Source organism: Lagopus leucura, unplaced genomic scaffold (assembly GCF_019238085.1).
Source record: "Lagopus leucura isolate 7727_CA_CO unplaced genomic scaffold, USGS_WTPT01 Super-Scaffold_100009, whole genome shotgun sequence".
Taxonomy (NCBI): domain Eukaryota; kingdom Metazoa; phylum Chordata; class Aves; order Galliformes; family Phasianidae; genus Lagopus; species Lagopus leucura.
Window position 1 is genome coordinate 8,346,577 of NW_024962266.1, and position 17,006 is coordinate 8,363,582.

The 17,006-nt window shown below is 38.4% G+C and overlaps 1 protein-coding gene across 9 annotated transcripts in view; it reads left to right on the forward strand.

Moving 5' to 3' along the window:
- Positions 1–1,813: 1,813 nt before the first annotated feature.
- Positions 1,814–17,006, forward strand: part of PTPRC (protein tyrosine phosphatase receptor type C) — a 59,718-nt gene continuing 44,525 nt past the window's right edge. For 8 of the 9 annotated variants that reach the window (XM_042874026.1, XM_042874028.1, XM_042874029.1 and 5 more), the window contains exons 1-2: positions 2,025–2,097; positions 2,183–2,300. In XM_042874026.1, the coding sequence (XP_042729960.1) occupies positions 2,234–2,300 (67 nt within the window). In that variant the 5' untranslated portion in view covers positions 2,025–2,097; positions 2,183–2,233. Of the gene's footprint in view, positions 1,861–2,024; positions 2,098–2,182; positions 2,301–17,006 lie in introns of those variants that run through there. The other variant, XM_042874027.1, reaches the window with a different exon arrangement.

A 17,006-nucleotide genomic window follows, 5' to 3' on the forward strand; every position in this document is an offset into this window, starting at 1 on the left:
TGGAACTGAATTTTCTGTACTTGTAGCCAGCTCTTTGACTTCCTTATAGTGCACTTTCTTAGCTAACAAAACTGAGGAATCACTCCTTGAAGGAAAAGTGAAGCAAGGCATCCTATATCCTGGATGTAAGCCAGCCCTACACTGACTTTTTTCCTGTAGGAATTTCCCTTTCAAACCATCTCTATTTTCTGTTTTCTGGACCAACTGCTTTTATGGACCTTAACTTCCACCCAACAAGTCCACAACAACCATTCTGTGACTTTCCTGTGGCTGGGAGGAGGTAAGCTGCCCTGCCTTGTTATTCAGCAGAGCTCAGATTTCTGTCAGCTCTCATGTCCTTTAATACACATGATTTTATATCAAGAGTCACTAAGCTTTTTCTGACTAATTTACATACTAGCAGAGTATATTGATGCCCTTTGGGTGATTGTATGGTTTTGCCTAGATGTGAGCTTCTTTTGTGTAACTTCCAGTTTTTCTTACGTGTTTGATAATTACCTGCTTTTAAAGGCTTGTTATGAAGGGAGGGAACTTGAGAGATTTTGCTTCTTGTCACACGCTTCCTTCCTCCTCCTTAAGCCAGGTATGCAGTTGTTTTGGGAATCTTATGGGTAAAATCCACACAGCTAGTCTCAGTAAAATATCAGTAAAATATAGTTTCCCCGTGAGTTTCATTTGTAACCTTGGTCAGCAATTTTAGCGATTAATTGTTTATACTTCCTCAGCTGTTAAATAAAGTACTGTAATGGTGTGATGACTAGAAAGAGTGATGCTTTAATTAAATAACATTTGTGATAAATGCAATATTTAAGTGATATGAAGGCTTTGTAAATATCACACAGCTAGATAAGGTCCACTGTGCTAGAATTTTGCTTAGGGAGAAAGCTTAAAAATTGAAGCAGAGGTTGTGTAAAACTGCTGGGGAAGGTCAGATAGAAGTGGCGCCTGGTTCTTGTTGAGAACCTTTCTGTGAAATTCTCCAGTGTGTTATGTAAATCAGCTGGGATTCTTCAGAATTATGGTTTTGATGCAGACAATATGTAGCTATAGTCCAAATCAACTTAAAACAAATCCAGCATGATGAAGTTCCTGTGTATCAAAACTGGGCTTTCTGGAGATTTAGGCCATGTCAGTTTCTTTCTGAACACGTTTCCAGTAATTATTATATGAGGTGGTATGGACACACATTGTCTAATGGAAGGATTTTGGCCTGTGTTATAGGGTTTCACTCAAAGTTGGACTCAAAATTGAAGCTGGATTTAATCTTACGAGGAATTGAGTTTACTTATGTTGTCTGTAAATTATTATGTAAATGTATGCATGTGATGCTTAGGAAGACCTGAAAAATAAAACAAATATATTCCAATGAAAGAAGCTACTCCAACGTTTATTCCCTTTGTAGACTACTATACAGTGTGTATCTTTTATCCAGATATTGGGTGTACTGGCATAAACTTCTTTGGTTAGGTTGCATTTACTGCAGGAAATGGACCACAGTCCTCTGGCATTATCATGATAAGAGAATTGTATGGGGGATATGTAATTAAGAATTGAAGACAGAATTAGAAAATAGAATTAGATTGCCTATATCCATTTGTTCAATCTTATTGTCAGTTCTAGAATTGCGTTATTGCAAAAAACAAAGAAAAGAATTTAAAAAAAAATCAGAATTGTGTCTTTTTATGAAGATCTTATTATTGCCATTGTAAGTATTTTGTTGACTGATTGTTTGGGTTTCCTTTTGTCTCAACAGAAATCTTGACAGTCCGTAAGTGAGAGGAGGGTCAATAAAATTTATCCAAGAGAAAAGTGAATAAGAAGAAAAAGAATGATGGTTTCTTGAGTCTGGTCCTTTGAAAAGTTAAGTCTCAGTAGTTCCCCTGTAGAAATAGCTGAAAACAATCTATTTCTTTTGAATTAAGGAAGCTGGGTATTACTGCAGCAATTTAAGAAAAACCCTCTCAACTTCCTGGAAACTGAAAGATTTTTTTGAAGAAGTAATGGTCTCTGACATCACTGTGCACAGCAAGTCTGCGAGTGGTTAGGTTGGGGCAACAGAGGAAGCCAACTCCTTCGCAGATAAGCAGGCAGTGTAATGTATGTGCCCGGTTATTCTCCTTTTTGGTTCAAGTTTTGCTGCAAAATTATTTTACAGAAAGATAACACAAATTTTGCTTTCCAGAGAGAGACACATGCTGCTTCGTAAGGATACGTCTGATTTCCAGAAATAACCATGTTTTTGCGCCTTAAACTCTTGGCATTTGGTGTTGCCTTTCTGTGCCAGGATGCTTTTGCCCAAGGTAGGTAGCAATTGATATTTGCTTCTCTAATTTTAATCCCATAATGTCTCTGTAGAATTCAAACAGATTCTAAGCTTTGTTAAGTGGAGATAAAACATCTTTATTCAGCAGCTAGAATATAACTGAATGCAATGGTGTCATAACCTGGATCTGGAAAGTTAACGTATGATGTACAAAGCTAAAATGTCTTCCGCGCAGTTGTGGGTTTAGTGAGACTTTTTAAAAGAAAAACAAAAGATTCATAGTTGCATTTAAAGACACATAAATTGATCTCTTGTGAGAACACACATTATCTTTATGTTTAGTCTCAAAAAACATTACTTTGTTTTATGTGCTTAAAAGCTGTAAGAAACGATCTTCTCATCAATTTAAGTACTCCCTGATCTGAGAATCTACCCTAAGCTTCTCAGTTTGACTTTTACAGCAGTGTGGTTAAGACAAAAAGTCTCAACATTGTAAGGTAGTTTCTATAGCTGAAAAATTAGATTTATGATTAATTAGTTTTTAAAACTGCTTCTAGATGTTAGCCCAATGTAGATGAATTTGTCACTGATACTGTGAGTAGTAAGTAAAGCAATTAATTTTGAATTAATACTTACTATAAAGATAAATTTATGGATCTGTTTCAGAAATTATTTTCTTGAAAATAACATGCAGCATTTTGTGTCTAAGTACCTTCCATCAATATTTAATGTAACGCGGGATTACAGCAGACACAAAGTTGGCATAAAGTTTGTTTTTTATTAAGTACTCTTCACCCTAAAAATGGCCAAGAGCACATTTTCTGCAATTGCAGATTATATGCAGTGCTGAAATATCTTCTCACCTACATTAAATGTGTATGTTTCTGTCATAACTTCACTTTAGTAGCTCTCTGTTGCTGATGCGAGCAAGAAAATGATCTGCTTTTAGTTGATAACTCACTAAGAGCATTTAAAGTCTGAGCATTTAGCTTTCCTGTCCTTCAAAATCTCCGAAAAGAGTCAACACTGAATAAATGTGGTTAGTAGCAGCTGCACATTGTAAAAAAACAAGTGAATGCTGTATGGTAAAGAATCTTTTCCCCTTCTTCTTCTTCTTTTTTTTTTTCTAATCTGCTGCCCTACTTTCCATTTTATAAGACTTCCCACTGGTCGCTTTTTCCAAGAAGGGCAGGTAACTGCCTGCTCTCTCTGCCACCCCACACAGTGGATGTGTTAGCTAACGGAGAGGGCTGGAAGACTCAGAGGGGTTACATTGCTTTATTTCAAGAAGTTCAAATAGTTATTTTCTCTGTCTGCAGTCAGCAGTCTAGCTTGAGCCAATTCCTCTCTATGCACTATGCACTATGCACTAAACAGAAGAACCTCAGAGTAAGGATATGTTTCAACTCCTCTCTAGAGCACTTAAAGCAATTAACAGTCTGTTGCAGTGTCAAGTATTCAACCTCACAGACCTTGCTTTCACCATCTAGTTTGGCACAGGCTTATGTGAGAGCATGGAGCTCCTCTTTCTCTGCCTGGTGTTACACTTCTAGAGATCCATCTGCATATTTTTCTATTTAACTTGCATTTTGGTGTTCAGAACTCATTTATATAAACCATGGGCGGAGTGGGAAGGGTAGGAGCAGGTGGCTCAGAGAGACTGGTTCTCCTATCACGGTGGCAGCAGAGCCACTGTGCATCGTCATTACTGTGCAGATTACTCTGCCTGGTGGCTATGGGCTACTGTGCTGCCTGGTAGGAAGGAATTTCTTATTGTAGGAGCAACAGTAGGAAGAGATGACGTGGGCTTTGGTTTTATGGTAAGACAAATTTCAGGCACTTAATTGTGATCGTTGTGCTTTGGGACTTATTTTCATATTTTTTTGTTGAAGTGTAACCTTGTAAACGTTTGCACTGCTGAAATATCCCATTAAATTCCTCAGTGCTTTGTGCAGTATTTCTTAGTCTGTCATCTTCCTCCACTTGAAATAGCAAGCTTAATGAAAATCTGTAATTGCCAGGTGCTTACTTATTAAAAACTTTGGTGTAAAATTGATAACAGAATGTGCCCTAATATCGATGCTGACTTTCTGATCAAAAAAGTCATACTAACATACCTGATGCAATGCAACCATGATGTCTTTTTGGCAACAAAAACAGAACAAAACAAAGTAACAGCAAAAAAACATTTGCTCTCTTTATATAGATAAAAAAGAAAAAAAAAAGTTATGCTTGCAAGCATTTTTTTTCCATTAGCTCTTTAATGTAGGTTTCTGCCCTACACTCCACAAATATATTAGCAATTTAGCAGCTTTTGAAAAGCTTCACTCACTACTGAGCCACTTCCTTACTTTCAGGAAGTTAAATAATTGCCTGACAGCTTTCAGTGAGACTTTGTTATTTTCCATGTGAAAAGTACTGACTTTCAGTAAGCACACAGAAATCTGAGGCTGTGGAGTCTCCATGAAAAAGAGCTTTGGATGTTTCCATCTAGAATTTTTGTGTTTTCCTTCTCCAGTCATCAGCTTCTATATTGCTCAGGCAATGGGTTGCTGTCTATCCCTCTAGAAAGGATTTAGCAGACCTAATTTTTAAGTGGCAGAACTTAGTAATATTGGCTACCAGAGGATAAGGGGAGATTCTCAGGCAGGATGATAGGCATTAAAGTAGAAGGAAGTGAAATCTGGTATCTCTGGAACGCTCCCTTTTCACATCTTGCAGCCTTGAAATGCTTAATTCAGAATCAAGACTTGGTTTATGCAGTATGGTGTATAGGGCTGTATGCATGGCTGTATGCATGGCTGTATGCAGGCCTGCTCACTTCCTGGGCTGTCTCAGACACAAACCAGTTCTAAGCTGTAAGGCAATCGGTTTTCTTACAGTAATGTACCTAAGGAGGACATGTTATTCTGAGCACTGCACCACACCAGCATGGTTATGTGGTTTCTGGGCAAGAATTAGCTAATTACTTGGACCAAATGTGTAGTTTTCTTCACTTGGCCCTACACAAACAGAATAAGCTGATGGCTGGCATATTGGTGTGGGATTTTGATTGATAACTGCAGATAAGGTGAGACGCTGATTAAAAGCTAATGGGATTTTCTTATGTTGTATGGAAGAAACATTTGCTAATCATTCTGTGTTAACTTACATCACTGTTATACCATACTGAGAATGTTTCACCAGCATAAACCTAAAGCCACAAAACTGCTGTGCAGAGGCTGAAGATCCAGCTTTCAGTGGCAGAGAACCATTACCTATAGTTTTAGTTTTTCTTTAGATAATGTAAGTTTGGGTTCTGAAGAACAAATCAGCAGTGAATATGCTAGGAAGGTCACATATACAGTGGAGCTGAAGAAATGAAGGGAGGAAATGACATGAAGTGACTTCTCAAAATGTTCCTTGCATTAGGAATCAGTCTCTATTTGTCTAACTCCAATGACCTGTCTGCAAAACTGTCTGCTGCCATGAGAGTGTGTGCATGCATGGAACAAGGAGGCAGCCTGCATGCTGAAGCTGTGACTGCATTGTATTAGTGCACAAATGTCATCCTGTTTTTTTTTCCTGAGCCAATTGCATTGTAGCAATGAATATACCACGCTGGGAGAAAGCAAAGGAGAACAGCAAGCCACAAAAATGTTCTGTCCTCTGTTTGCACTCTTGATTTAGTTTTAAGAGATAATATTCATAGGCATATATCTGCCCCCCCCAGGTAGGTGAGTGAATTAACTCACACTTAACTGTGCTGTGTTGGCTTGATGTCTCATCATGCTTATTTAACTTCCTCATTTAGCACTAGTTCAAATGTCTGTGTTAACCTGCATTTTGCAGTACACCTCCCCAGTCCTACTTCTATCACTCCCCTTTGTCACCATTCCTGTTCTTCCCATGCTGCCAGCAACAGCATGCAGGGCAGCCAAAGAGGGGACACCCAATTTGGCAATGGAAAGAGGCACTGCAGAAAGGTTCTGTATGCTCAGCAGGGCTTGCTGGCGTGTGTTCAGCTCCTTGGCTAGGAGTGAATGCCTTACAAACTCCAGCAAGAACAGCTCCGTGTCAAACAGAATATCTGTGTGCTGCTCCAGGCAGAAGCACCCTTGTGTTGGCTTCTGGGATCAGGACTGCCTGCACTTTCTGGGGGTCCCTGAGCTCTGCCACCTTCTGCAGCATGTGCAGGTGTCTGCTGTTGGCATTTATTCATCTTTAACTGCATATGAATAAAAATGCGTTATTTCTTTTAATCAGACTTATGAACTACAGAACTTTAAGAATATTTTGGGGGCATTTGTAATAGCTCTTGAAAGCTAAGGCTGAGCCCTGAATTTCTCCTATGCAAAGACAGGAGTAGAAAATCTTAAAGTGGCAAAACTGACTTCCTGTTGTAAATATCAAGATTAAAGTTACTTAGACAATTTTGAAAGCTGTCCCCTGTCCACCCCTGTTTTTACTTTTCTGAGACAGTTGTACTGTGTGTCCTGATATATTTCTGGGCTACCCATACACTTGTAAACAGATCATGTTCACTGGGGTTTCTGAAACTGTTAAAATATTTTATCTATTTCCAGGTTTCCTTTTCTTTCAAGTAAAGCAGTTTGGGGCCCTCAGTGCTGGGATTTTAGAAACTAGCTGTGAGCACTTCAGTACCAGCTTACATTATCTGTAGTGTTGTATGGCTAACAGAATCCACTTTTTTCTGCTCTTTCATGCCTCCACAATAAGTTCTTCCACTTACTCCCTCTGTGACAGTACCTCTTCAGCTAGCCCACTAGCTTAGTTTTCTATTCTCTAGTTTCAAAGGCTTCTTTTACGATCTCTCTGTCCTCCATTTGTGATCCCAGTGCCCTGGCACAGAACTCTAGATGTATCTTTGTTGTGGGTGAATGATTTGTGTTTGTTGTTGCAAAGATGTGGACTCTGTGGAGCAATATTTTTAATTGCCTTCTGAAATAGACTTTTTTCCCTGACAAAAAAAAAAAAAAAAAAAAAAAAAAAAAGAGAAATAATCAAGCTTAGCTGCCTAACAGAAAAATGGAGCTTTGCAAAAACACTGTACAATATCTAAGCAAAGAGCTGTTTTTTATATGAAGCATATTCGTCTTATACAACCTGACATACTTTGTACTCAAGGAAATGTAGGGCAATAGGGAGTCTCAACTGAGATGAAAGGAAAGTTTATGGCTAGTAAGGCCTTTCCACAGAATCATATGCATTGCCTCTGAAGGGAGTATTTATCATCTTAGCTCCTGAACTGTTTCTGTGTGCTTGTGAGTTAAGGCACAAGTAGGTGGAGAGAAGAGTGAGACAAATGGTAGAGAGTAGTTAAGCTTCTGGAATAAGATGTAAGAGACAGAAATCAGCTACAATCTAGGCTGTTAGAGAAACTCATGGTGTTGTCTTCATTCCTCCAGATCTGTTTCAACATCTGTTGAGCTGAAGCAGTAATGTTGCAACATACAACATCTCAGTTCAACATCTCACGGGTGTTGTCAAGGGAGAGCTGATGCTTTTGTGCCAAGCCGTGCTATGCTTAATGTCAGCAAATCTGAAATTCTCAAAAAATGTGATCATGTCAACTGTAGTTTCCATTTTAAACAATTCTAGATGAAATAACGGAAGTCAGTGAGAGCTTGTGAGACACAGGAACAGGGCCACCAGCTTTGTACTTCCACTGTCTGCAGATGAGATGAGACAAATGTGCCAAATGGGCCACAGCTGTGAAAGGCTTTGCATTGCAAAGCATCCTCCACGTTTTTGCAATGTAGGTGTGTTAGGAGTTTTAGTGGTAGCATTTATAAATATATGTCAGCAGCTCTAGAGAAGTGCAGGCCAAGCTGAATCCTCTTAAAATTTCATGCTCATGTAACACAAGGAAAGATGGCCAATACTGCTACTACAGCAAATCAGCTAATCAGGAGATACAGCTCAGAAGTCTTAAAAGACATGTAAATCACATGCATGTCCACCTCAGAGAAATCTCTGGTTTTTAAGGAAGTTTGGGTAGAGTATCTGGAGGATTTCTTAGTATTCTTGCTCTTTCTTGGAAGAATTCAAATTATAATGAAACGCATTTATTTTTTAAATGCACACAATGTTTTACATACACTGTACTTGATGGCAGTGACAGAATATTGTCTCTTCTAAGCAATATACGCATTCCTCCATCCCCAGTAATGATCCCCATGTGTGTGAATTTGCACACCTGCACAGTGTATCTGTGTTGGTAAGTGGAGAGGGAAATTTACAGTACTTGAGGCTGCCCAATATGTAGATGAAGTAACTTAGCATAGTTTGCAGTTTCATTAATGCTTCTGTGCTCAACTGTGATGGCTCAACAGAACTGAAAGACATTTCTACATCCTCCACACCTGCAGCCTACTATTCTAGCCTGGAGTGTCAACTGTGATTGGGGGAGCAATGTGAAATAGCAGCAAGATTTACTTAGTATTTGATCTAGTGGTTGGCAGCCCTGCCTGTGGCAGGGGAGCTGGAACTTGTCCCTTCAGGTCCCTTCCAACCCAAGCCATTCTATTATTCTGTGATTAAGTAGCATTGCTGGTTTTGCTGTTCTGGATTGCTAGTTAAAGAACTTAGAAGTAAACATTTCTTAAGAGCTACACTGTGCACTCACTCTCCCTCTGAGAAAATGCTAGGAATAATAACAGCTTAACCCAGTGTCCACTTGGGTCAGTATATACTAACAGAGAATAGAATGACTAAGCACGGAATGAATATTCAGCAGTGGAATAATGCTGAATACAAGGGGTGTGGTTCAAATAAATGAATGCAAGATCTGTAAGGAGTTATTTATCCTTCATACTGATCGATCCAAGTTTTGTAATACTTAGAGAACGCTTACGAAACTTACATAAAATACAGTGAGTTTTGACCTCCCGAATTTGCCACTTTATGCTTTTCTGAAGATTTACCTGTTCATGAGGATTTTGAAGTGATAAAGTAGGCAAGTTTTGGTATGTTTTTAAGATAGCATACTATGTATGGAATCTCACCTATGGAAGCTTTTAAATGAATGCAGAATGTACTAGGTTCATTGAAAATCACAGCAAAGCTCAGGATATAATGTTCTCACAAACATTCCAAGATTTGAAGGTTAGATTATTAAAAAGGATAGCAAATGAGTCTTTCCTACTGTGATTAATGCTGAACTTAAGGGCCGCTTGTCATAAACCATTGACAAGTTATGATGTGGAATACCAATAACCAAAAGTCATAAAACCATAATACCACTAAATTAAGATGCAGGGTTTTTTGCACCATTCTGAATTAAACAGAGAAGCTTTGTGTTTTAATGTCAGGAAGAGAGCAGTGTACAGCGTGGAAATGATTCTGCTACAACGATGTCAACAAGTGTGTTGCCATTGCAGGAGAGTGCCTTAAATGGCAAGGGAAATTGCTTGCAAACCACAGCTTCTAAAAAGCACTCCCCACTGAGCAATGAAGGCAGCCTAGAGGCACTGCGCATGCCAGAGCAGCCATTTACAGCTGCTGTCTCTGCAGTTGATGCTCTTGGTTTCTTTTTGCAAGAGAACTGCTTCTCACCCAATTTTTCCTCAGTGGTGCTGTCAGTGGAAAGTCTGTGAAGGCAAGACTCTGAAACTTTCTAAAGTCTTACAAAGTTTATTTTATCTTTGTGGTTTTCTTTGTGGTTTGCTGATTTTTTCTTTGGTTTTATATTAAAATAAGAAAATAGATTCCACTTTTTTTTTTTTTTTTTTTTTTTTAACCTACCTGAGATTGCTAAAATGTAAGTGCAGTTTTTTGTTTGCTTTCCTGTGAATGCTGCTTCAGGAGACACCTCTGCTTCCAACTGTCATTGCAAAACACGTGGGATGAGTTTTTTCAAAGGAGAAAATTATCAGATTTTCAGAAGATTTCCACATATTGATCACTGATGTGAAAAAATTGAGTGTGCAGCTACAAATGAATCTTTCCTGAAATTTTTGCTGCAATTGTGAATACTGAACGCTCGGAAAATTGGGAGGGAGCTGCTTCTGTGTGTGAGAGACTGTGCAACCAGTGTTCACATGAGTGCAATGAGATCAGACATGTTCAAACATAACTTGGGGGCAAGGTGCTCTACTACTATGGGATGAAATCAGAGCAGCTTATGGTCTGATTCTGGACAGCTTGGACATTTCTTAAAAAAAAGAGTGAAATAAAGGGATGAGGAAAAACCAACAGTGGACGTGTGCCCCTCAAACAACTTGTATAACCCCTGTGCTATTTCCTTTTCTGAAAAAAGGATGCGCAACATCTTATTCAGTGCAGCACAGAACTCAGTAAATTACTCCCAGGATTCAAACTAAACTCTCCTGTGTAGGTCCAAATGTTTTAATTCTCATACACACACTTGCACTTTTGTTTGGGAGAGCATATGATCTCACTCCTCTGATATTCAATTCCTACAACAGATACTCTATCTTATGTAGAGAAAATGAGCTAACATGAATAGCATCTGCATATGAAAACGAGAGACTGCATTTCATGTTTTGGGCAGTTCCAAAAATTTTTATGTTTTGGACACTTGAATATGTGAATGCTGAATACAAACAGTATTATAAAAAGAAATGAATTCTGACCCATCGTTGTTCTGAAATATTTGCTTAGACTAGGGGAAAAAAAAAAATCACACTGATATTTTTTGAAGAAAAAAAATTAGAAAGGACAGAGTACAGAATTCCCTTTCAGGGGTGCAGAGGATGACATCCTATTTCTTGGATATCATATGGTGAGCTCTGTAGGCAGGAGCTCGAGGAATTGCCTCTAATGAATTCAAGCTTGACATGGATCCACAGTACAATGTAGAAAATTGTGGAAATATGAGTTGAAGTCAATAGAGGTGTTGGTTTTTTTTTTATGCTAGTGTTTGTGGAATTGGTTGTTGCTCATTTGCTGAGTTGGAGTTCTTTGGGGCCATAAGAACTTTCAGGTTTGAGATGTCTGCAAGAGTGAGTAATATGATTTTGTTGTGAAATGCAAAGGATTTGGAGTGGCTGTGTTTGCTCTAAACAAAGTAGTTGGTCATAGCATATGGCTGCAAGTAGACTCCCAAGTGAAACTGATGTAATGGCTGTTTATTGTCTTGCTATAAAATCTGAGCTCTATCTCAGGGGTCAACTTATCTCCATAACAGTGAGCAACACAGGTAGCAGGAAATGACTACATAACCTGCTTCTCTTTATAAAAAATCACTTAAAATTTTTATAATAGTCTTTGAAAAGCTCTCTACTGATTGACAGAGTAGTAAGTGTTTTAATCTGTGGTTGATACCAGATCTTCACAGTATTCTTAGATGCAGTCATCTTTTTAATGCAGTATTTTGTAGTTATAAGCAATTAATGTTCAGAAAGCAGTTCTGATCAGATATGAAGCCAAATGATGCGAGTGGTTTAAGAGAAGAGATGGGGTGCTGGGACTGAGATGGCAGTGGGGAACAAGGCAGCTGGAAGGAGCAGGTGGAAGATATGAGAAACTGATAGAAAACCAGACCTAGGCAAGAACAGGCAAAAGATGGGAATGCAAATGGTCTGCTTAGGGATCAGTGGGAAAAGGCAAGCATGTGATAGGAATCACAAGTCTGAGGACCTGGTTCTGCTTAGATGAGAAAAAAAGATAGCTCTGTTTTGATAGAAAATACGGTTTGAGCAAAGACAGTTCGGAAATGATATTTGTAGCTAGAAGTAAGAATTGCTCATCTCTGTGTTGTACTCAACGAAAGTTCAAGTTTCAAAACTTTTTTGCTGTCAGAAATTTCTTCAAACCTCACTGATAAATGTCTTCTAGCACTGTTGAGCACAGCTGAAAAGGTACTAATCCTGTCAGTGTTCCTTTAACCCCCAGAGCAGACCTGAGCAAGGAGAGAGACACAACCATACTGATAGAACTTTGAGAGAGCAGCCTTGTGCCATTTCATGGCATTTCAGTCATTTTTCCGGTGGGTTGTTTGGTTTTGTTTTGTTTTGTTTTGTGGGTGAGCGATATTTTTAATAACTGCAAAATCACATGCATGAAAATTGCCAAGCTAAGCATTCACTTTTCAGGGAGCAGCTTTGTCTATATAATGTATGGCAGCTTTTACTGTCACTTACTGTTCTCCCGTGGTATAATTTTCTTTATGCAGAGAATGAAAATATATTTGGTGTATTTTTTGGTGTATTTCAGTGTATAGTTCAGGCTGTGAGGCTATTTACTGACTCATCATTCAAAACCTTTTCTGCAGCAGAAGTATTACTTTCCTTTAAGATTTTCAGTAGTGTTTTCATCCATATTTCAGCGCTATGCACAAATAGATTTTCTTATTCATTGTGACAAAATGATCTGAAAAGGAAGTTTAATGTGAGACCTAACTTAAAAACATCTCTTACTTCATTTCATGTGCTGTTTTGAAGGATTCCCCTTTGCTGTAAATCAGGTTGTGTATCTAGTGAAGATAATCTGTTAAATGCAGAGCAGTACTTACAGGTTGCTGTATGAGAAATTTCACCTAAGATGATTTTATAGCATCACACAAGCATTCTGAGATGAGCTGGAACATAACCTTGTTACCTGAACAAGCATTTTGTTATTTAGCTATGACATTTCATTTTGTGATGCCCTGCCTTCCTAACTCTATGGCTCATGCACAGAGTCAGCAGAAGGTATCTGCCCTGCATGCTTAAGTGTATTTCTGCATGTGCTGGAGCAGTCTGTGAGAACAGGCTGACAGATCTCAGTGAACGTCCCTAGGTTTTAGGGAAGGAAAAGAACTAATGCTTTGCTCTGATAATTCAAATGGATATTTCCCAACTCTTGAATAATACCATTGCTTCCCAAACCGTGTCTTCTGAAACAGTTTGTGTGTAGGATTGTATTATAAAATAGTAATTGTGCATGTAATTATATTGCATAGATCCATTCTATCACATAGAATGGCCTGGGTTGAAAAGAACCATAATTATCATCTAGTTTCAACCCCCTGCTATGTGCAGGGCTGCCAATCACTAGACCAGGCTGCCCAGAGCCACATCCAGCCTGGCCATGAATGCCTCCAGGGATGGGGCATCCACAACCTCCTTGGGCATGAAGAAAATTGAACTCTTTCATAGCTACTCTCTGGACTTGTGTAACATAATTAAATAATTAGTACTGATGTTCTTTTGACTGTGCTGGTTTGTTTTGCTAAAACATCCAGTCCTTTGTGGTAGGATATTGCCAAGCTCCCTCCATTCCTGCGCCTCATGACCCAGCACAACTCACTGGCAGCTGTCTTTTCTACTTAACTCTGGGAATTATGAATTAAGACTGCTGAAACTAATACATATTTTTAGTGCTACTGTTATTTTGGTATAGTTTTCTATTATTGTGTATCAAATTGAACATTTGTTGTTGTTTATTCGAACAAGGCCTTCAAGTGTTGTTTCCTGAGGTATTCTTGCTACCTGCAAAGAAGAGCAAAACTTTTTAAAGGTTTCCGTTTAGTGGAACATAGAGCTGACATGAAAATGGCACGGGAATCCTGCTGGAAAATATCCCAGTTTATAATCAAATAAACTCCTAGTATGTTTTCAGTTGTAGTCTTTGTTTTTATGTCTTTATTGAGCATCAAAATTTGCTACGTTGAATTATTTGCTAAGTTGAATTATTAAAATTTGAGTGCCAAATATTGTAGAGCAATATCTTGAGTATGAGAGGTATTAAAAGATTAAAAAAAAAAGGTCATTTTTTAAAATTTTATTTTACTATTTCAAATATTTTAAAATTAAAGTCCCTAGCAAATTATTTGTTACTGTCTGTATATACTGCTATACTGTTAAAATAAGAATCAGGTGCTAAAAGATATTTTGATGTCTCTTGCTTGCATTAGAATCCTTGCTGCACAACACTTTTGTCAGTTTTTTTTTGTATCGTTGAAGCTGACAGCAGCTTTCTTGATGGATAGTGTGGGCTTTCTGAGGACCACCAAGGCTCCTAAATCTCTGCTAAGTTTTGGAACTTTTAACCTCTGGAATGGCATACAGTGAATGTGTGGACATATCATAACTTGTACTGATAATTGCAGTTTTGTTGTCAGAATAAACTATAGGCACTGTGTGTTGTTTCTGTTCCCTCCCCTCTCCCCCCCCACAAGGAAGTACATGCAATTCTTTTCTACACAAGTAATGCTTAAGTATTAAGGGCACAATTGCTATTTTACATGTTAGTCACCAACTTCCAGCATTTTAGGACAAAGAGAACTTTTTTTAAATCATTTTTTCCCCTCACTCCTCTCCAAGGAAAGCACTTGCAGTCTGTTGCTCTCTGATGACCTCATAGTTTCTGATGTCAGCCAAAACTAGCTGAGAGCTTAGCTTTTCTGGTGAGTTACCCAGTGCTTGACCAATTTGCTGTGTGGTCACCTGCCTCCTGTCCCTGACTCTAGATGTTGATCAGGGCCCTACAGTAGGAGAACCTGAAAAGTTTCTAATTCTGAACGAGTTTGAAGTTATACAAATAATGTCCTTTGTTTTCTCAGTGATTATGTCAGATTAATTTTAAGGGACAAGCAATAGCACTGATTCATCAAGATAGAGGTAGCATTTTTATCTCTCTGAGTATGGAAAATTACCTGACCTTTGATAGGTGTTTTGATAAAAGCAGACACAGACCTATATGAGTTTCCAGGAAGTGTAGGCAGAAAACTATCATTCTTCCACTTACAACAACTAAAGGCATTTCTTGAGGGGAAGGAATTCTTGCCCAAAGAAGTTGCTGAGAAAGTTCTCTTTGGAGTAAGCATATTGTGCAGAACCAGTGCGGGGCGAAATAAACAGTATCTAGTTAAGAAAACTCTTTTTCCAATCAGAAAAGTGCATCAGTAATCATTGAGATCCACTATTATAATGATTATGCAAAAGTTTAAGAGCTAATTTCAGTTGGATTCTTTAAAGTGTGGATAATATGTGTCAGTAGCAACCTAAACACACAAGATTTAGTCTCTTGTATGTATTTAAGCATCCAGTATTCACAAACTGTTAATGGCTTAATAGTTCTTCATAGTGTGTGGTTTTATGTATTTAATTAGAAAAGCAGTAACTCTTCCTGCACGCTGAAGGCTTTAGAATAGGTCCAGAGTGCTGACATCCAAAAGGTCATCTAGGAAGGTGGTGATGGTTGAAAAGAAATACCCTGGAACTTTTTCCAAGTAAGAAAAAGCAAAAAGGAGAAGCAAAAACACATGAAGAACAATTTTTAAAACTTAGAACTTTTAAGTTGCTTGTAAATTTCATTTTTATAAAGAAAGTAGCAAACAAGCAAAAAAATACTGAACAGTGCAGAGAGACAGACATGTCTAACACTGATTTATGTGCAAAATAATCAATTCATTTAACGTGTCTTAGAAGCCAGTCAGCCAAATCGTGCAAACTCTGTTTATCAGCCAACTGCAGAAATCCTGGTTTAACCTTCTTCTTAAAGTACTGTCACTCTAGAAGTGGGCAGCTGCAAGAACTGTTCCTGAAATTAGCAAAGGCTAGCAGGGAATGACGCCATGGAAAGTCCTTCTTCCTGAGAGAAGGCTGCTGTCGGATCCAGAGGAAAATTTCTGCCTGCTTTCAGGCAGAGGCATCAAATTGGAGTACAAATGAAAGGGTAGCTTGGACAGTTGGGTAAGATCAAAGAGTGGTGCCTTGCAAATGTTCTGCAGCCATAAGCAAGTTAGAGAAGTGCAAAGAGTAAGTTAAGAGCAGGGAAATAATAATGCAAATAACGCTGGCCATTTTGCAGCATTGGTCCGTTCAATAAGTGTACTTAATGTCATAGTCTGGATTTTTTTGTGGTACTGCTGGAGGCAAGTGCAAGCAAGAATTAGGATGATGAGGACTATAATGGTAGGTCTTAGCAAGGTGAATTTTTTTTAAAGGTGATTTCTACTCTCCTTGTGAAAGAAATTCAAATCCAAAACCAAAACAGCTCAACCATGCTGGTGAAGAACACTCCTGATCTGTGCCTTAGGTCAGAGTGATACATCTCTTTGAGCCCTGTCTGCATGTCAATCTGAGCACACATAATAGCGTTTTCACTGGGGGTGAAAATGTTATGATGTGACGTGGTTGCAGTGGTGGTGCAGTACAGAGGCAGATGACAAGTCTCACTGCAGGAAGCATGATCGTTAGGGAAATGATCTGTCACAGAATTCACTGTAATGCTATGTTTCAGAACAAAAAGGGCTTCAAAGCTTTAAGCTCAAAAACAAACTCAAAACCAAACCCCTATGACTCCTTCCCATACTGAGACGGGAGATTTCACTCATAATGAAGAATACTGGGAATGACTGACAGCACCTGATGCGGAGTATTTGAAGTATTGGATGTTGGTTTCTTGTTTATAGGTTCCATCTAGAAGCTTCGCAGTGCAGTTACTGGAGAAGAAGCCAGTTTGACTGCAAATAGGTCCTAGCTTGCTTTCTCAGCTCACTGTATTTATGACACAGTTCTTTTTATGTACCTGCTTATTGGATTCCAGTTCTTTGATGATTCTTTGCCTAAAAAAATATATATTTAATATGATTTAGAAGTTCAGTGTTTACAATTTTACTAGTGCATATTTTTAGTATTGCCTTCGATGCTTTTATTGACATAATAATCAAATTGGTGGGCATTAGCTGAGCTCATGTCTTCTTTACATGTGAAGTCTTGCTCTGAGGATAATAGAGCAAGTCAAAAAGTTTCCTTAGAATTTTTATACTGGGATAGGAGTTTTCTGCACAGTA